This window comes from Erigeron canadensis, chromosome 6 (assembly GCF_010389155.1).
Source record: "Erigeron canadensis isolate Cc75 chromosome 6, C_canadensis_v1, whole genome shotgun sequence".
In the NCBI taxonomy this organism is placed as follows: domain Eukaryota; kingdom Viridiplantae; phylum Streptophyta; class Magnoliopsida; order Asterales; family Asteraceae; genus Erigeron; species Erigeron canadensis.
In genome coordinates this window covers 28745117-28766443 of record NC_057766.1, presented here as the reverse complement: position 1 = coordinate 28766443, position 21327 = coordinate 28745117, and the positions used below count along the sequence as shown (strand labels likewise).

General features: G+C 34.5%; 2 protein-coding genes across 2 annotated transcripts; both read right to left on the bottom strand.

Annotated features, from left to right (window-relative positions):
• Positions 1-237: 237 nt before the first annotated feature.
• LOC122603836 lies at positions 238-6887 on the bottom strand. Its single transcript, XM_043776659.1, has 6 exons — positions 6727-6887; positions 6475-6631; positions 4092-4595; positions 2548-3078; positions 1118-2019; positions 238-1008 (listed from the first exon to the last, which is right to left on the bottom strand). Exons 2-6 carry the CDS (start codon positions 6629-6631, stop codon positions 376-378), a joined length of 2727 nt encoding a protein of 908 aa, XP_043632594.1. The 5' UTR covers positions 6727-6887; the 3' UTR covers positions 238-375.
• A 5150-nt stretch (positions 6888-12037) lies between these two features.
• Positions 12038-16831, bottom strand: LOC122605357. Its single transcript, XM_043778281.1, has 6 exons — positions 16743-16831; positions 16538-16617; positions 14072-14578; positions 13759-13911; positions 12878-13578; positions 12038-12771 (listed from the first exon to the last, which is right to left on the bottom strand). The coding sequence occupies exons 2-6, from the start codon at positions 16608-16610 to the stop codon at positions 12142-12144; spliced, it is 2064 nt and encodes a 687-aa protein (XP_043634216.1). The 5' UTR covers positions 16611-16617; positions 16743-16831; the 3' UTR covers positions 12038-12141.
• Positions 16832-21327: the final 4496 nt, after the last annotated feature.

The following is a 21327-nucleotide window of genomic DNA, read 5'->3' as shown; positions in this document are numbered from 1 at the left end:
AGAGGGACACACATGGGTTATGGACACCTGGCTTTGCATAGTTCATCAGTCTATGATTTTCCATTATCGAAATGGCCATCTTAATCACGATCTCACATTCTCACCATCAATAATCGAGCTAGATCGCTAAGGAAGTAAGGATGTAAGCTCGGACTTGAGATTGTAGGGTGGTTAGTAAAAAGAGAGGTACATGTAGCTAGATTTAGTGATTCTGAGAGCAACAAGAAACAACAATGCTAACATAACATATACGAGTACATCTTTAAAACATATATATTGTCATGTACATGTAACTTACAACCATTTTACAAAGAGCTCTCTTGAAACAAACCCATTACATTACAACACAATCAAAAACAGCAATAGTTATCAGACTCAGACCTTGGGGTTTGAATAATAAAGAACTCGTTTTTTGGGCTTAAAGAGGTACCTAGAGCCATATGTTGACCGAATTACATCAAAAAACAAGGAAGATTGTAAAAACATGTATAGGATGACCGGCAACACAGCAAATACGCCGATAAGGATTGGTATCCATAATAATCCCTTATGGTATAGTATGAAAAAACTGACACTAAAAGCTACTGTCATTGTTGTTATCGACAAGAAAAGAGTTAAGAGACCGAACATGAGCTTTGTGGGTAATGATTCCAAGAAATCACTTTCAGCATAACGAGACGTGAGGATAGCTAAGAACATGAGAATTGAAGCTGAAGAGGAGAATAGAGAAATGGCATCTGCGACAACAAAAACCATAAGGGTTGCTTTTGACTGAAACATAGGCAGACCACTGTTCTGGTCATATCCACCCGGAATTGTAAAGGCTGCAGCAAATACTATGGTTGCAATAAGTGCTGCAACAACCATACATTGACTAGCCGTTACTTTCATCCACTCCTCGCCTTTTAAAACAAGATCTTTGTGTTCGTTAGTGAACAACTTATGTGGTGTCAGACCATCTTCGTTCTTCCGTTCTCTATAAGAAGGAGGTATCATGTTGCACACTTCCTGCAGCACAAAAAAACCTTAACAGTTATTGAATACTATATGTTTATGCTCATTGTGTAAAGAAAAGAGAATATTAGATTCTTGGAGAGAATTATAAATATGTATGTACCTTGAACCATAATAATTCTCGTTGCATCTGTAAAGCAACTCCTGACACATCCTTGAGTTGATTTTCCTTCGCCATCTGCCCAACCAAGTGCAACATATTGTTCTCCTTTGGATCTCGGAGAGGAGTTATCATATCTTTCATCGCACCTATCTCGTACAGTAGGTTGTAGATACCCGCGTTACGATGTTTGACCGCAATGTGAAATATGCTTTGATTATTATCATTTACCTTCCAAATGAGATCAGGATATTGACGGATGAGCTCAATCAAAAAATCAGTATTTCCCTTTTCGGCAGCAATAAAAACTACCCGCGAAGAGTATGTTTGCTTTGCAGGTCTTCTGATTATTTTCTGGCTTTCTGTTTTCATATTTTCAATAAGGACCGAAATGATTTTTTGCAGTCTTTTTAGTTGAATAGCTTCTTGATTTTCCTTTACATTTACAGTTATCTCATTTATTTTCTGAATTTCGTCATGCATGTTCACTATATTTTCAGAAATAAGCTTTTGCAGTTCCAGAGCTTGATCTGCCTTACCAGAAATTGGCTTGTTGTCTTGCTTTATTGACTCTGGGGCTGCTTTGATTATGCTTTGGGTTTCATCATGCATTTTCGCAAGACTTTCGAGAATGAGGCTTTTTAATTCTGAAGTATTTGATTGCTGTTTGATTATGTTATCCACTGCCTTAATATGATCCGAAATGAGTTTTTGTAGTTTCACAACTTGAACAACTCTTCCAGGAGCTGACTTGTCTTGCTTATTCGAGTCTGGTGGACCTCTGAGTATTCTATCAATTTCATTCTTGGGCTTTTTTGCTATATCTTTCCAAATGATTTTTAGCAGTTGCAATGCTATGCTTTCTTTTGCAGGAGCTTTCACCTTTGAACCACCAAATCCAAAGACTGAAAGCAACAACAAGAAAAGAAGCCAAATTCAGGATGCCAATCTTCAAAAGAGTAAAATTACATGATATATGGATTGCTAGTAATTTGGTTGATGAATTAAGAAGGGTTACTATATACACTGATTTTAAATTTGAAAAGGTTTCTACTTGATGAATCCATGTTATAGATTATATATAAAAAGGATTCGATGTGGGTTTGAGTCCTTCCTCCCGCATTTACAAAATCACTGTATCTTTTTATATTTTGCAATAACTACATTGTCATAAGATACTTATGCTAAAATAAAGATTTGTTTTGCAAAAATATTAAAAGAGATAAACCAATCTCATTTAATGGTAAAATTTCACATACATTTTGTGAAGGTTTTGATCTCATTGATCTCACATGAGTTTAAACCTAAAGAACTCGCACACTGAAAATTTTGGGTATTACAGTATTCCTTTTTAACGAATATCGAGTTTGGATCTGTGTAGCCATAATGGAGGTATATTCTTGCAAGTTTGATGTGTACGTAGAGATGTTTACCTGACTTGACGGTTTTCCAAATGACAATAGCTTTGGTTTTGTTGGATGCTTCAGGCTTTCCACCCACATCTACAGCTTTTGGATGCTTTTTTCCAGATAGCTGATGCATAACAAACGTCAAGGAAATGCGATTCTTGCTCGAGTTAATGATATTAGATTTTTTTGCTGAAGATGCTTCTGTCTTTTGATCCAACTTTTTAGGCGCACCCACACTACCAGGTTTTGAGTTCTTATTTTCAGATGCTTGATCCAATTTTTCAGGTGCACTTACACTACCAGGTTTTGAGTTCTTATTTTCAGATGCTTGATCCAAATTTTCAGGTGCACCCACGTTACCAAGTTTTGAGTTCTTATTCTCAGATGCTTGATTTGTACTAAAGATCTTGGAGTAGAGATAATTACCCAGCTTGACCACTTTCCCCTTAATAGTAGATGGTGTTTCACGAAATGCTTCAGGCTTTCGAGCTAGAAGTGCGAGTACATTCCCACTATTAAGCTTGGGATACAGTTTCACGATCTTTAGTGCGATATCTAAAACGGATATTCAACTTTGTTATGGGAAATTTTATAACAAAGAAAAACATCAAAAGGAAAACAATATATAAAGATTTTCCTTTTACATAAAGTATTGGACATAACTTAAGTTGTACTAGAAGGGTACCCGCCAAATGCGATGGCGGTGTGGTGGCGGCAACTGATGGTGGTGGTGGGGGCGACTCTTGGTTATGGTGGCGGCTTTGACTGGTGTGGGTAATTGGTGTAAGGGTATTTGATGTAAAGGGGTAGTAGAAATATTTTAGAAGATAAAAGATTGATGGTGTAATCATTAAGACTAGAATGGTAATATCGTATATACAAAAAATGAAACTTTCAACATTGGGAGCGTAGAACTATCTATATCTATCTATACTACCTTATAAAGCATTGGACACCTCCCATCTTCTCAAAAAAAAACTTGATCTAGCCAAACTACCCCTCTCTTTTATTCACTAATTTGAATATTTCACATAATATGCCTATAATAACCTTAATAAAATTATTTACAATATAATTCTCCCAACCCTTAAAATAACTATATTATCCCCATTAACATCAAATGCTTTTAAACTTATAATCACACCGTTACCGCCACCGCCGTCGCCGCCATCACCGCCACAACCACCCGGCGGTGTCACCACTAGCCGTCGCCGCCACCACCACCATACCGTCACATCGTGCAGACACATGACTAGTATTAAGTAGTATAGATGTATAAGAAATTCATTGTAAAGCTTGGAGAAGATCCAACTTTTGAAATGTAGGTATGATACATGTAATATTAAACAAACCACATGTACCATCCCTATAAATTACTCTCATAATTATTAGGTTGAATACTTCAATTCTACAAGTAGTAGACTAAGTTTTGTGCCTAGACTCTATACAATCTCCCAAATTCCTAATCTAAACGAGGAAGAGAGAGAGGGTGCATACAAACAGATTACGATAAACAACAAAAATCTAAAATGTGAAGGTGCAATAACAAAAAAAACTAAAATGCTTACCCAACATGTCATTCTCCACGCATTTCTCAAGAAGCCAGCCACGATTCTCATTATTCCAACCATCAGCATCACACAAGTCATTGGACATTTCAAAAAGATACTCGACTACTTTATAATATCCAAACAAGGCAGCCGCATATAGTGGCAACATCTTTCTTCCTGCACCAGGGATTGTTACCAAGTCCCTGTTTTTTTCTACCATAATCTGAATCGTTTCCAGGTTTCCAGCAGCAGATGCCAAATAGAGGGCAGTGTTGAAATTTTCATTTTCAAGTACCAAGTCGTCCTCATTCATCAATTCCACTAGATTTTTTACAAACACTACCCCCAGTTTGGGTACTTTTGCAGATGCTGCAACATGAAGTGCAGTTTCTCCATTTTCAGTGATGCTATATCTTACCAAGTGTGGGAATTTGTCAAGAATTATTTTAGCAGCATCCCAGTCACAGTTTATCGAAGCTTCATAAAGAGGGACGCCCATCCGGATGTAACTTGCTCGGGGTCCTTTACAGTAGTATTACCAATGCAAATAGTTAGTAAGCATCAACCTCAATGAATACGGACATCTTGAATCTTTCAATTTGGTTTCACACGTTAATACCAAGCATATTCTATAGCGATTTTGGCGTAAGCTATTCTGCTGACAGAGTATAAAAAAGGGCCTAGAGCTTGTTGTGTATATATGAGAAATTTTGAGGATTAAAATGTTTTCAGCAAATAAGAATCAAAATCTTCTTGGCATACTGGTCAAACAACACGGAGGATAATCGGTAAACGGATGAGGTTTATAGATTATCATCGGTTTATGGATATCATTTGCACTGTTTGACACTTTGACCAATCTGCAACATAATCCATATATCTCTAAATTTATGTTTGGAGCCGCACCTACCTTCTAAATTGACAAAATGTGCTTTGTATAAACTTTGTGGAATGATCCACCGTAGTATTCATGTGCTTTATTGGCATGTGCCAAGAATCATCAAGTGGACTAAAATACTTTTTAAAAAATTCGATTTGATATAAATGATCTTTTAAGGGATGTTTGACTAACCTTATTTTTTGGGCTTACCAGTTTTATACTAAATGTTCAAAAGCGATGAACTTCATTCCAATAGCTTGTTGGTCTATCTTTTGAGCTTATTACTTATTTAAGCCCATAGTATGCTTCGGTGTCGGAGTCCAGCATCGAGCTTCATCCCAAAGATGATTTGGGCAGGAGTAAATAAGGGTGTCCGGGGTGGTTTGGATTGGAATGATGAATAGCATGGATAAAAGCGGCGTGTTTATGGTGGGATGGGAAAAGAGACATTGCCTACTTCATACTCTAATTTTAGAGCTAATAGACTTTTTAAAGTTTGAATAAACCAATAAACCCAAATACTCCGTGTAAGTTAAACCAAACAATAACCTTTTGGAAAAGTGGGGTTTTTGGAAGGAGTTTGTAAATACGGGGTTAAAATAACTTGTAAAATCGGTATACTTGACGTTACCAACGTCGGGCTCTGACAAACTGATGAAAGACCGGAATTCCCATCTTCGGCCTTCATTAATGCACATTAATGTAGATAACCAGCAATTTAATGCACTATATGTGAATGCATTGCCACATGAAAAGGCCGGAGGTGGGAACTCCAGCCTTTAATCTCTCTGGCAAAGCCAGGTACACCGTACAAACGTTTTTTTTCAACGCCTAAATTTGTAAAAAAAATTCAAAAGAAAACACTAATTTGCCACACAAAAAAAAAGAAACACCAAAGAGCCTTGTAATTAAACAAACGGGAAATGATATATCCTTCTAAAAAATTAGCTTAATAATCCTAGTAACAACTTGATCATGACACATGGCAAAAAATGATGAATTAAGAAAGACATAATGAATTACACTAGTCATGTAATCAAGTTATCATAAGGATTATTAGGTTGATTTTCAAGAGGATATCTCATTTTCCATTAACACTTATTTTGGAACACAGAAAACAAGTAATGTTGAGGTTGGGAAGACCGATCCCATCCCAAGTAGGTTAAGTCAACCCAAACTTGAGAAATTGAATAGATTCTTTACTTGAAAAGTTGAAATCAACCAAAAAAACAAAAAAGAACTCAGCCCAAAGAACAAAAAACAACCCAATTGAAACTTTTTGCTTTTTTAGTAAGGTAAAAAAAGTTTTATCCCCCAACTTCTAGGATTCCTAGATCCACCACTCATACAGAGTACACACTAAAACCAACGTGGTGTAAAATTTGAAGCTGTAAGTAAAAGAAGACACTAGTCCGTAAATAAATATATCACTACTAAATGTGGTGTTGGTGTAGGATATGAACCTCTAAATAAAAAAACACATTCTGGATTTGCAAGTATATAGCAGAAAAAATAAATTACCTGTAAGCAGAAATCGAAGAGGTAGATTCGGTAGTTGTCTTTTGACTTTAGCAATAGCAGGAGCCGGGGTATTGGTATCCGGCTGTTGTTTATCCTCAGTGATGACTGGGGATGATGGTGTACCTGTGGATGGTCCTGCTGCTTTATTCGACGTCATCTGCGTATAGTAATGCATATACCATTAATGATTAAAACCCATATTGTGCCTGCATTGCTACAATGACTAAATTATAGTGCAGCTGATGATAATACCTTTGCGTCGATCAGAATGAATGATTATATATTGTTATTATTGTGTAAGAATGTATGAATGAAAGAACTATAAAACAAAGTTGAAAGGCCCCCTGAGATGTGATCCAATTAAAACTATGAATTCCATGAATTTATATACAAGGTCAACGTCCATATGAACACAAAGCTATTTAAAGTCTAACAACTAAATTTCTTTATTCTATTATGATTATAAATATATATGAGACAATGAGACCTTAACCCATACTCCATATTTAATATATATTGGCCCAAGTAGTCTCCTTTTTTTTTTTTTGGATATTTGACCCTGCAATGTCTTTTTTTAAATCATTGAGTTAATGTCACAAATTGTCCTATAGTTGTCCAGATTTGAGTCTTAACGCCTATGGTTTATTTGTGTCAGCGCCCATCCCTCAGGTTGCATTTTGTATCACCGACCGCCCTTTTCACTTACGACCATTACATTTGCTTGGTTAAGTCTCCACATGAGGGTACATTCGTCCAATTACTAACCTCAAGGACCATTTGTGATGATAACCTCAAATTCAATCCATACATACATACATACATACATACACCATCTATATCTAGTCTTCTTTTTAGAAATATATATAAAGAAGAGTAAATTACACTTTTCGTCTCTAAAGTTGGCACGTTTTTCACTTTTTATCCCTAAAGTTTAAAAATTACAATTTTGACCCTAAAGTTGGCCAATTTATTCAATAACCGTCCCTCGCCAAACGTCGTTAAGTTTCAGCGGTTAAGTAGGTCACGTGCAACACACGTGAGGGACTGAAAGTGCAAAAAATTACAAGTTCAAGGACGAAAACTGAAATTTACTTTTCTGTTCATCTTCTCCGGCTGACTTTTGTCGGAAAACTCGCCGGAAAACTTGAAATGTCGATATCTCACTCGTTTATTCGAATTAGACCACGAAACCACCACCAAACTTCTCAAAATTAATTTCCGCACGAATCCTAACAAAAGTTGATCACCTTCAAACACCATACAAACCATCCCCACCTTTGATTTCCATCATACGAGCACCACCTAGCTTTCAACACCCCACGGTTCACCACCACCCCACAAACTGTTCACCACCACTCGACCACCTCTTGTATGATGGAAATCTAGGTGAACCGTGGGGTGTTGAAAGCTAGGTGGTGCTCGTATGATGGAAATCAAAGGTGGGGATGGTTTGTATGGTGTTTGAAGGTGATCAACTTTTGTTAGGATTCGTGCGGAAATTAATTTTGAGAAGTTTGGTGGTGGTTTCGTGGTCTAATTCGAAGAAACGAGTGAGATATCGACATTTCAAGTTTTCCGACGAAAGTCAGCCGGAGAAGTTGAACAGAAAAGTAAATTTCAGTTTTCGTCCTTGAACTTGTAATTTTTTGCACTTTCAGTCCCTCACGTGTGTTGCACGTGACCTACTTAACCGCTGAAACTTAACGACGTTTGGCGAGGGACGGTTATTGAAAAAATTGGTCAACTTTAAGGTCAAAATTGTAATTTTTAAACTTTAGGGATGAAAAGTAAAAAACGTGCCAACTTTAAGAACGAAAAGTGTAATTTACTCTATAAAGAAAAAGGGATCCATCCATTCCAAATTTATATCATCTTTCATTTTATTTATAAACAAATCCAAGTTTAATCCTATTCTATTTTGTTAGTTTAATATATTTAATGAGGTAAAGTATAAACTTTAAATGTTTAATTAAGAACTGTATGCATCAGAAAACGATGAAAGCAAAGCACAATTTAAGTGGTGCCAGAAACTGATTTCATAAATAGTACCTTCAAACAACCTCCGCCGTCGGAAACCACCACCATCGCGCCACCAGCTGCCTCTACCCCTTCCCTCCCCTTTTTTTTCTTTTTTGTTGAATCTTTAATAAGTGTTTTAATAATATAAAATAAAATAATCTAAATTACTTACATGCTCAAGATCAAACCGAAACTTAATTATTCTTAAAAGGCCTAATCGTTTACCAAATGAGTTAAATCACATAGGAGCATTACTCATATTTCCCATGTGGGCTAGCGATGAACTTCATCAGTTGACCTCCTCTAGATTTGATGAACTAGCTTCTTGCATCGAGGGTAGTAGTTACTCCCATGTCAATTCGTATGCAACATTCTTTTACTTTAATCTAATAAAAAAACATCAATTTGTAGAATGCATGGAAGCATACTTATACGAGTATGCATGCATTATTAGTTATGTGTGTTGACATTTGATTATTTATGAGAGTTTCCAGCTAGTGATCTTGATAGGTAGTGGTAAGCATATTTGTTTATTTGACGATATTAAATACACTAATACGTATGCATGTGTTTGTAAGGCCCCGGCTTATAGGGGAGTCCTTGGAGAGTCTTCATGGGAAAGGACGCAGGACACCATTGTTACCAAGCGTCCGTTTTGATCGTCTTCAAGCAAGAGTCCTCGTGAGGACTATGAAGGACGCAAGATGGTGGGCCAACGAGGAGCGGATGTGAGTAAAAGAAAAACCTTTTTTTTTTGTTTTATATTTCCAAAGTCTTGAGGAAGCTTGTCTTATAGGCAGGGAGAGTCATGGGGAAGTCCTGCTGACGTGGCAGTCAGGACTCTCCAGGGCTCCAGTCCTTATAAGGAGAGGCCTAATAAGTGCTGATAATTTTCGGCTACATAAAAGCTACCTTCAATTTCTATATTCGTATTCAGAAAGTCTGAGTCTAGCCATACGTACGTAATTAATAAAATATTGTATGACGGAAAATTATTACTCATGGTGTCTAACGAAGTAAAATTAGCCCATGTCCAACATAAAATCTTATTCCTTGCCCGGGAAATTAAAACCTTTTGAATCCAACTGCAGTTCCACCTTCGGCCATCGGGTCCACGTCTGAACAATGTTTTAAAAACCGGTATTTTAGTTATACCGGCGTGGAAAAATTTTCCGGTATTACCGGTATTATCGGTAATACCAGAAATACCGGCCGGTACGACTATTTTTAATTTATTATATTTTTTGTGTAAAAATCTTACAAAACTTGTTACAATTTAACAAAAATAGTCAAAATGCAATTATAATTTACTCAAAAATAATACCAAATATGTATTTCATAACAAAATATAGGTTTTAAAGTTCACAAATAACATTAAAGTATCATAAAAATAATTTTTTTTAAAAATCAAAATTTATTTTTTGAAAATACCGGAAATACCAGTATGGTAATACCGGGAATACCAGAAATACCGGCCGGTATTGAATAGTAAAAATACCGACAAAATACCGGACTTAAAACACCGGCGTGATCTTCGGTACCGGTAATACCGGTAATACCGGCCGATATTTACCGTTATTTAAAACATTGCGTCTGAAAAGGAAAGCTCCCCAATCCAATATTAGCAATGTTGAAATGTATCAAATCATAAACTAGTAATCTCTTGTGCTTAATTAGTATATAGAGTATTTTATTTATACACGCTAGTAAAAAATAGTTTCCAATACTAGTATTTTAATCTTTTATGAAAATAATCATCTTTGGTTGTAGTTTTAGAAAAGTGCAAAAGTACCTATCATTGAATATACAACGTAAATATTTGTAGTAACCAAATTACCCTTTAATAGCACGATGACGAAAATTATGATGACTATATGTTAATGACGATATGTACTTAATTACTCTATTAATTACAATATTATTTAACTTTAATTGTTGTTAATTAAGATTACAGAACTTATAACGTGCTTTCTGTTCAAATTGTAGTTGACTATATGTTTAGTGCCTTAGTGGGCCAACTAATTCATAGTTGTCTTATTCAAGTGATAATACGAAAATTGTAATAATTTACTAATAAACTTTGCTTACATTATTACATTACAATTTAAGTTATAAAAATGTCAATGTTTCTCAATTTTTATGTTTTATGAGCTTATGCACTTAGAGCACCCCCAATGTCTGTATACGAGCTTCGTATTCGATCTCTAATAAGGTCCATACCATTGGGTATGAGCCGTATTGTTCCGTATTCGAGTTTCGTATTGGGTGGTTCGTGGTGGGCAATACGGAGGAGGAAAGCAAATTTTATTTTTATTTTTAATTTTTATCTTCTCTGTAATATGCACACACACACACACATATATATATATATATGAAAAAGATAATTTGAGATCAACTAAAAAAAGTTCCGGAAATCATGACGACGGGCCCACAGAAAAATCATATGTAAGTTAACTTTCCATCATAGTTTGATTTCCATCGCCGGAAAGTCTTACTGTTTTTACAAAAAAGTCTTGTATATCGTAGTAGATCATGATGGTGTACAAAAATCAATGATCTTAGTTAGTCTTAAAATAAGAGGTGGTCTCAAATTATCTCACCCCTATATATATGTGTGTGTGTGTGAGTGTGTGTGTGTGTTTGTGTGGGTGGGGGAGAGATCTGGCCGTCTTTTTCTTTTTTCCGATTTGTGTTTGTGTGGTGGAAGTCCAGTATCTGATCTTGAAGACAATATATATATATATATATATATATATATATAATATTTATTATAATTTTCATTTTCTACCCTGTAGTTTAATATTTATTACAATTTTGAACCTATAGCTTCATATATATTTCAAAACTATTTAAACTTATTATTATTATTATATTATTTAGAGTGTAAAATATAAATATTAATTAAAAGTGTGAAAATAAATATGTTAGAGTGTATTGGAATGTATTGAGTATTGGGTGTGAATTGAAAGAAATGTATTGGAATTAGGTTTTTCTGATATAGCGCTGATGTGGCAGTGTATTGGAATGTATTGGGGAAGTCATTGGGGCTGCTCTTACAACATCTCTAACAATAGTTTGATAAAAGACTTTTTTTGGTGTAAAAAAGTCATTGAAAAACTTTTTACCATAATTGATTATGTAAATTAATTATAATAATAAAAATCATAAATGATAATGTGAAATATTAATAGTACTCGATCCATAACTAAATGTAAATCGAGCTAGTTCCATATTTTTTTTATAAAAAGGAGGTAAAGTATAAAAATCGTTCCAGTACATGTTGGTGAACATATCCAGTCAGAATCAATCCTACTCCCACTATCGTCTTTGTCTAGAAGAAAAACAAAAATTGCGTTTTCATTATGGTCTAACAGAACGACAATAATGACATTCCGAAATCTAGGTTAGTCCCAATTAGATCACCTGATGAGCTTAGGAGCTCATCAAATAGAATACATTAATTGATCAAATAGAATACATTGATTTTAAATTCTTTATATTAATCAGGTCCGTACGTTACTGTGAAAATCAAAAAATGATGAGCTTAGGAGCTAATCACTTACAAACCAAGGCTTTTAACAAAACAAACTCGTATGTGGAAAAATACATGAAATACAATTATTACAATCTAGTTGATGATCATAATGGTTAAAGCATCGGGTTTTGAAAGTAAAGAACGGCTTTTTTGGGCTTAAATAGGTACCTATAACCATACATCAATCGAAATATATGCAGAAACATATTATTACACTGCAGAGAAAGATACAGGTAGACCAAAACTGCAATCACACAGATGATGATAGGTATCCATGTCATCTCTTTTTGGTAGATAACGAAGAAGCTGACGCCAAAGCTGAGGATCATTAATTGTATAGAGGCGAAAAGTGTATATAGGAAAAGGGTAAATTTTGTAGGTACGTGAAACAGAAAATCAGGTTGCCCAAACTGAGATGTAAGAAGGGTTATGAACAATATTGTTGAAGTTGATGATGTGAATAAGGATGCGGCATCTAATAGTATGAAGATTGTATATGCTGTATCTTGATAGAAGATAGGGGTACCATCATCCTGGTTTCCACCTGGAACGGTAATAGCTGCAGCAAATGCGATCGTGGCAACAAGTGCTGCAACAACAATACATTGATTAGCTGTTCCTTTCACCCACTCGACACTTTGTGATAGTAGATCTTCATGCTCCTTGGTAAATAACTCGTGTGGTGTTAAACCATCTTTGTTCTTTCGTTCGATACAAGATGGATTCACCATGGACTCTACTTCCTACAACAAAAACTAGTATGGTTATAGAATACTAATTGATAGTTATAAGATCATATCACCGTGAAAGAATAAAGAAACGCTTGATAGGAAGTACATGTATATGTACCTTAAACCATAAAAGTTCTCGTTGCATTTGGAACATAACCCGTGGCACTTGCTCAAGTTTCTTTTTTTTGGCAATCTTTGCAACTAAATGTAACATGTTGTTACCATTTTCATCATCGAGAGAAGTAATCGAATCCTTCATGTAACCTATCTCATACAACATGTTGTAGATTCCCTCGTGACGATTCTCAACAGCAATGTGAAAAATAGTTTGATTGCTATCATTTACTTTCCACATGATATCAGGATATCGACGTATGAGCTCAACTAAGAATATAGTATTGCCCATTTCAGCAGCAGTATATAATGCCCCAGAAGAGTGTGTATCCTTCGCATCTGTCCCTCTAATTATGTTCTGTGTTTTAAGTTGCATCTTGGTTATATGTTCGGAAATGACCTTTTCTAGTTGCATAGCTTGATCTCCCTTTATGAAACTAGTTGAATTTGAATCTTGCTCAAGTATGTCCTTAGTTTCAATATGCATGTTCACAATATGTTCAGAAATGAGCTTTTGAAGTTCCAGAGCTTGATCTACCTTGCTGGAAACTGGCTTATTGGTTGGCTTAATAACATTTGGCCCTCTGATAAGTATGCTGTCAATTTCATTTTTGGGTAGTTTCATAATATCATCCAAAATGAGTCTTAACAATTGCAATGCTGGACCTTCCCGAGCTCTAACCTTTGGACCACTATATGCATGAACTGAAAGACAAAACAAAAACCGAATGAATAATGATAGATGAAGGCCGGCGGTTGGATTCAGGTAACTGGATCCACAGATAAAAATGTAAAGGACTTCGGGTAATATACATAAAAAAAGAAGAAGCCATGGGATGGAAAAAAGAATTGTTCACACTTCAAGTATTTAATCAACATACGTACCCATCTCATTGTCACCCATCTCACTGATGAGACTGCGGATTATTGGATTAATTTTTCTTTCACAAAATGCATCTGGTTTTTGAGCCAAAATTCCAAGCACATTCCCACGACGACCGAGTTTTGGATATTTTTTCACGATCTGTAGTGCCACCTCTAAAAAAGATTTTACATGGTTTTGTAATTAAGAGAAAATGATAATAATAAGTTATCATAATAAAAGTAGCAACATTAACAATGCGCATCATACAATAATTGGATGCTAAAACGCTTACTAAAATGTGTAGGTGCAATAACTAAAAACTAAAATGCTTACTGAACATGTCATTCTTCACGCATTTCTCAAGAAGCCACCCACGATTCGTATCGTTCCAACCATCAGCATCACATAAGTCACTGGACTTTCCAAAAAGATACTCAACTACTTCACATTTTTTAAACAAGGCAGCCGCATGTAGTGGCAACATTTGTCTTCCACCACCAGGGATTGTCACCAAGTCTCTGTTCTTTTCTACCATAATCTGAACCGTTTCAAGGTGTCCAGCAGCGGCTGCTAGATAAAGGGCAGTGTTGAAGTCTTCGTTTTCAAGTGCCAAGTCCTCTTTTTCCATCTTATCCACCAAATTTCTCACAAAAACTTCCCTCTTTTCTTGGGGAACTTTTGCGGATGCAGCAACATGAAGTGTCGTTTCCCCATTTTCAGTGATGCTATAGCTTAAAAGCTCTGGTCTTTTGTCAAGAATATCTTTAGTAGCTTTCCAGACACATTTTATCGATGCTTCATAAAGAGGGAGACAAAATTTACAGTATTCCTCTCTAGGTCCTGTTTAAAAATACAAATAAATAGTACTCATATTAGATTAAACATTACAACTTATTTAAGTTATCCAGAAGATGAGTTAAATTAAATTTCTATTTTTTATTTTAGAACGACGTGTTAGTCGGTTAATGGTTTGAACCCAATCAGCGACATCCAAGCAGACAGTATGATAGCTGTTGGAACCTGAAGGCACCCTTAGAGAACAAGGATTTGATAACACGGCGTGTCTGAACAGGTAAATGTCCAAGAACATTAGGAATTAAAACACATTGTAAATTTTGGGTTTAAGAATATAAGCATATATCACGTAGGAACTTTAAACGGATCGCACCTTCCATATACCAAAAATTCCAAAATTAGTATATTAATTTCTTTGAAGTTCAAATTTCCTATACACAAAAAGGTTACTCCCAAATGAAACTAATGGAAATGGGTCTATCACCCAGTTTATACCTCGAGGATCCCGAGTAAAAACGATCGACCTGCTTTTATTCTTTCTTTCTAATAATTGAAAATGATAAATCAACTTAAAAATTACGAAGCATTAGCCTAACAATATCATAATGACACTTGATAAAATCAAAGGAACATTACTTAAAAATTCTTGATTTTCCAAAGAGATTTTTTCAAGAAATCAGTTTCCTTATAAATTAACAAGGAATTACTGACCAAACAACAAAAAATTCCACAGTTGTATATTAGCAAGGAATTTACAAGGAAATACCAACGATTTGTATCCTGTTGATAATTCCTTGAAGAAAAGCAGATTTTCAATAAATTAGCAACAAAATGTATTGCACTTGATATTTCCTTAGAAATAACTTCACTCGAATAAATTTTTGTAATTTAGTTAAAGATTATTGAAAATAAAATGAAAAATTAGGTACATAATGTATAATATTTTATATTCGTGCAAACAATAATAATAGTATATGTAAAAATACAAAAAAAATTTTTATTGATAATTCCTTTGAACTTTCAACGATTTTTTCAAGGGGCATTTTTATTTTTTGTGTTTTACTTTCCGATTTAACAACCGTCATATCTATAAATTAACAAGTTTTTGCTCACAAACATAGACATATATAGATGTTTATGGACAACTTTTTGTATGTGTGTATGTAGATGTTATACATAAGTGTATGTTTGCAAGTTTAGAGTGCCTGTGAATGTACGTACGTGTATGTTTCGTCTATATACGTAATATGTATGTATATTTAATGGTTTAAACTATTTGTTGATATAAATAAGAGATATATTTGAGTTGTAGTTGTGTATATGTGTATAAGAGTTTTAAGTTGTATGATAAATGAAAAACCGCAAAAGGTTCTTTGATAATTCCTTTGAAACTTCCATCAACGACTTTTCAAGAGGCATATTATTTTTTTGTTTTTTACTTTCCGAATTAACAACTATCACATCTATAAACAGGTTATCCATACATCATATGAATATATTTAATGGATCAAACTTGTAATGTGGGTATATATTTATATCTATATATTTATATATTTACATATAAAAAAATATTCATAAGAGAACCATTTGAATTGGAAAAACCATCAAATTTGCTCACAAATGAACATACCAAAATATACTTAAAATTACTTATATATATGAATAGTTTTCACATGAACGTTACCATATAAATATAAATATATATATATATATATATATACTCCGTATTTATTTAACAGACCGAAACATTGGGGTTGCATAAATAAGCATAAAAAATGATACTCGTATAAAGTTGCATATAGCGGGCCGGAGACGAGCTTTAGGTTGAAGAAAACTTCAAAAACAAAAAATAAATGGGTTACACTACTTGTTATATGTCGTTCAAGCTTTAGACTGATCTGTAGACTACTAGTCTTTTATGTAGATTTATCGTTACCCAAGATCAGATTGTATATATACCAGTAATTAATGGAACAAACAAATGGATGCTAGAAATGAATTTACCGGTAAGTAGATCTACTGGAGGTAAGTTGGGATGTCGCCTTGATGCTAAATGCACACCTATATGCTCCATCATCTACACACTGAACAATCATTGAAACACAAAAGCCTTCATTAACTCACATCTTAATTAACATTTAACTAGACGTATTAATTAGAGGATCTAATTAGCTTAACTAATGCAGCTGAATAGCTGATAATATAATACCTCTGCGCTAGTTCAAGCAGAGCTATTAACAATGTATGAACGATATTAAAAATGTAGAAGCCTTGGGAATGTTATAACTTCTACATACATCACGCCTATCATTTATACACATATATCAATCTCTTAAGTCAACGTCACATTTTACATGTACACATATTATTTGATTTATTTTATTTTAAGATAGTCTACCAACTAATTGATACTCGTACATTTAATTTTTTGTTGAAAAAAGTAAACAATAATTGAGTATTTGAGTCACTATATATGACATCTCCAGATTGTTAGAATAGGGATTATGGCAGGAGAATGTAACTAACTATGACTCAATGGTTATGTAATGTAGTGATCTTTTAAATTGGCTATCTGATGTAAGTACCTTTCATTTTTGTTCTTTTAATGTACTGGTTGACCTGTTTTACCGGTAGCCGATAACAATGTTAATTTTACTTTGAGACTATGACACTGGAGTGTAACCAACTATAACTAAATGGTTATGTTATGTAGTGATCTTTAAAACTAGATATCTGATGTAAGAACCTCTCATTTTTGTTCTTTTCATGTATTGGTTGACCTGTTATACGGTCATGGTTACGCTTGTGGGTTGTGAACTCCGACGAGGTTGTAGTGGGTGGTCTTGGTCTCATTTTTTCTTCCCTTAAAGAGGTGCGACCATCTCTCCACCATCTCCACATCCGGACACGTGCTACCGCTGACTGCCACATATAAGATAAACAAATGTCAGCCTCCACCCAGACAACCACCATCGTCATCGTCTGTCAAAATCACCCCCTTTTACCCCCATTGTAAACCAACGTTGATAGATGTTGATGGTGGTGGGGATGAGATAAATGGTCGGATCTTTATGGTTAACGATGATGGGGTAATCATAATAAAATCCGATTAGAACATGCTCTAATAATATATTTTGGAAAATGCTAATGATATATATATATATATATATATATATATATATATATATATATATTTTAGAACATCGAAAGACCGGATCACGGGTCCGGACTGGATACTGTGGGCCTACCCGATCCCCTCCATCACACGCTCCACACGGTAAATTCAACTCGCACGCCAATAATATTGGCTAATAATATATTTCTAATAGTCAATCAATTACGAATACTTGTCTATCATTTATTAACTTGATCATGAAAACTGACATCTAAATATCTTTTATTATCTAGCATAAATTGTAACATAACAATTAGAATAAAACAACAATGTACAAATGTATCCTCAATTATTAAACACCCAAAATATATTTATAGGTTTTAGGTAAAATAAAACAATAAATTTTTCTTTACTGAAAATCACCGTGCATCATAAAAATCATTATGAATCAATTGCTTCGTGAATTTTCGTATATTAATCTAATGGTCAAGATATTGTCTTATTTATTTTACTTTAATACTTGTTTTACAATACCCAACTCCAATATATATATGATAGAGATCAAACGAAAAGGTACCTTAAGGAGAGAAGATTCGTTTTTTTAAACTTGTTTTTCAAACTTTTTTCCTTTTTTTCACTTTTTTCATTCTCTCTTTAATTAACTTATTCCATATAAAAATTTTGAAAATTTTTTAAAAATACATTTTTTTTCAAAGCGCGTAACCCATAAGTTATAGGCGAAGCCTGTCGGCTTATGAAAGAGCCATAATAGCTAAGGGCGAAGCCCGTTAAGTAGATCACCGATCACCCCCTATGACCTATCACTCAAACCAGCTACCTCTTATTAATATCCTTAAGGGCGAAGCCCGTACCGTACCCTTGTATGTATAATTCACTAACTCGGGTTAGAATTTTTTTATTTTTATTATTTATTTTTTAAAATTTTTTTATGGATTGAATTAATTAAAAAAAGAATAAAAAAATAAAAATAAATAAAAAAACAAACCTTCTCTCCCTAAGAACTTTCTCTCTGGATCTCTACCCTATATATATATATATATATATATATATATATATATATATATATATATAATCATAGTAAAGTTACATTAATGTACAAAAATATCTGCTATTATTTAACATATACATAACATAAAATAAAGATTACGATATCAGGACTTGGTATTTTTTTCCCCCTCAATCTCTAGTATATTAGGGGGGAGGGAGTGGTTTCCCCAACCCCAAATTCCCCAAATATCCACATCACTATCTTCCAATAAAAACTCTTTACCTCAAACTTCCCCAATTCACCCCAAATCATCCCAAAATGGTGGCACCACATACCCCAACCCCAATCGCCACGTGTCCAGCCCCCATTCGCCCTTTTCCTGCACGCGATCCCCACCTCCTCTTCTCTCTCCTCGGGCTCACTACACCAATTCTCTTCCATTTTACCCCACCCCAAACCCCTGGCGGCGGTGTGCCCGCACGGGGCCGAGGTTCCCCGCACTCCTCCCCGCATCCACTCCCACCCCTCTTAGTTTCGTCAACAATACATATGTACTGGAATACATAAGCTAGATTATTGCTTTCTTGCATATGTTTTATTTAATGACGGGCAGGGTGTTTGCATTTTTAAAGAAATTAAAGTTCGGGCGTATATATGGTTGGATCACTACAAGAAACAATAAATGATAGTGGTTGCTGTTTACGTAGGATGGGGTACAACACTCTGCATGTTTTTTACAGCTAGCTGACAGATCACAAATATTATGGACTGGCTTATTAGAAATATTATGGACTGGCTTATTAGACGATGCCACTTGTGCTTGTCTACTGGTTTTGTATATTTCTTTTACAAATTACTACTGTGGGTGATAAATATTACTGGTATTATCGATCTCAATAGAAACCGAACCATATAATATATTTATTATTTCTATTGGACAGTTTAGAACGTTAACTAGTTTTTTTTTTCCAAATATTAAATCAATATAATACATTAGAAAAATCTCACTGTATAATTATGAACTCTTGCACATATTGATATTAACAATGAGATGTTACTACAAGTATTTATAGGAAAAAACTCTAAGGTTTTGTCATCCCTAAAAATCAAACACAAGACATATAGGATAAAACCGATAGTATTTCTGACCAGTTGAGCTGGCTTTCATTGGCGTTAACTAGTTTTATATTTTGTGTGTATATAAAATTGCAATTATACTTTTAAAATAAATACTTTTTTACAATTTACTAAAAATAAAGAGAAAATAATTGCCTATAGGTTATGGAGTTTTAGACTTTTATTATGGCCATTATGCAATATAATAGTTTATATATATTTATACGTTTTAGGTAAAACAAAATAAATATTAAAGTAAAACAAATAAAACAATAGGTTTTTGTTCACTGAAAATTATCGTGCATCATGAAAATCATCGTGCATCAATTGCTTCGTGAATCTTCGTGCATACATTTAACAATTATCTAAGGGTCAAGATCTTGTCCAATTTATTTTACTTTAATACTTATTTTACAATACCCAACCTCTTTATATATATTGGTAGCATTCACATTTGGCTTATATTAAACCTGGGTGCTGATAATTGACCAATTTCCTCTTTCTATACACTTCATTTCTGAAACGAGAATTGAAGATTATCCCGTATGGCCGTATGTTATTATAGATGTATTTTTTTTCAAGGTTTTTTTTAAGGGATTGTCACTAAGTCTCTGTTCTTTTCTACCATAATTTGAACCGTTTCAAGGTTTCCAATAGCGGCTGCTAAAGGGTAGTGTTGAAGTCTTCGTTTTCAAGTGCCAAGTCCTCGTTTTCCATCTTATCCACCAGATTTCTCGCAAAAACTTCCCTATTTTCTTGCAGAACTTTTGCAGATGCAGCAACATGAAGTGTCGTTTCCCCATTTTCAGTGATGTTATACCTTAAAAGCTCTGGTCTTTTGTCAAGAATATCTTTAGCATCTTTCCAGTCACATTTTATCGATGCTTCATAAAGAGGGAGACAAAATTTACAGTATTTCTCTCTAGGTCCTGTTTAAAAATGCAAATAAATAGTACTCTTATTAGATTATACATTACAACTTATTTAAGTTATCCGGGAGATGAGTTATTTAAAATTCTAGTTTTGTCTAGCACAAGTCACACACATTGTAAATTTGTGGAGGTTTAGGAGTATGAGCATATATCCAATGTTTTCACGACCGGATTGGACCGGCCAGTTGGACCGGTCGGGCCGGGATCCGGTAGGCATAACGGTTCGGTTATGATGTTAAAACGGTCTTGCACTCAAACCAGTGGTTGAACCGGGAACTGGCGGTTGAACCAGAAAACCAGTTGAACAGGTCATTGACTTTTAGTTGACTTTGGCTAAAAAGAGATTCTAACTTGCAGTAATATCTACGGAATTGCACCACGTTACTCGTAACCTTTGACGGAGATGGAACACGTTGCGAGTGATGCATTTATATTTATATATTATAATTTTTTATATGTAGTATAGCTTTGTTAGACTTATAATGTTATTCGGTTCTTTAATCCGGTCCAACCGATCCGACTGATCCAACTGTTCCGACCAGTGACCAGTAAGGAGACCGGTCCGCCTTCCGGTCCAGTTTTCGAAAACATTGCATATATCAGGTTAAACTTTAAAAGGATC

Bases quoted from the DNA above. Each gene is read 5' to 3' on its own strand.
- LOC122605357 (XM_043778281.1), bottom strand. From the start codon at position 16,610: ATGATGGAGCATATAGGTGTGCATTTAGCATCAAGGCGACATCCCAAC. The intron at 13,912-14,071 runs GTAAGCATTTTA...AATCTTTTTTAG, and splicing joins CGTGAAGAATGACATGTTCA to AGGTGGCACTACAGATCGTG. The intron at 12,772-12,877 runs GTACATATACAT...TTTTTGTTGTAG, and splicing joins GAGAACTTTTATGGTTTAAG to GAAGTAGAGTCCATGGTGAA.
- LOC122603836 (XM_043776659.1), bottom strand. From the start codon at position 6,631: ATGACGTCGAATAAAGCAGCAGGACCATCCACAGGTACACCATCATCC. The intron at 3,079-4,091 runs GTAAGCATTTTA...TATCCGTTTTAG, and splicing joins CGTGGAGAATGACATGTTGG to ATATCGCACTAAAGATCGTG. The intron at 1,009-1,117 runs GTACATACATAT...TTTGTGCTGCAG, and splicing joins GAGAATTATTATGGTTCAAG to GAAGTGTGCAACATGATACC.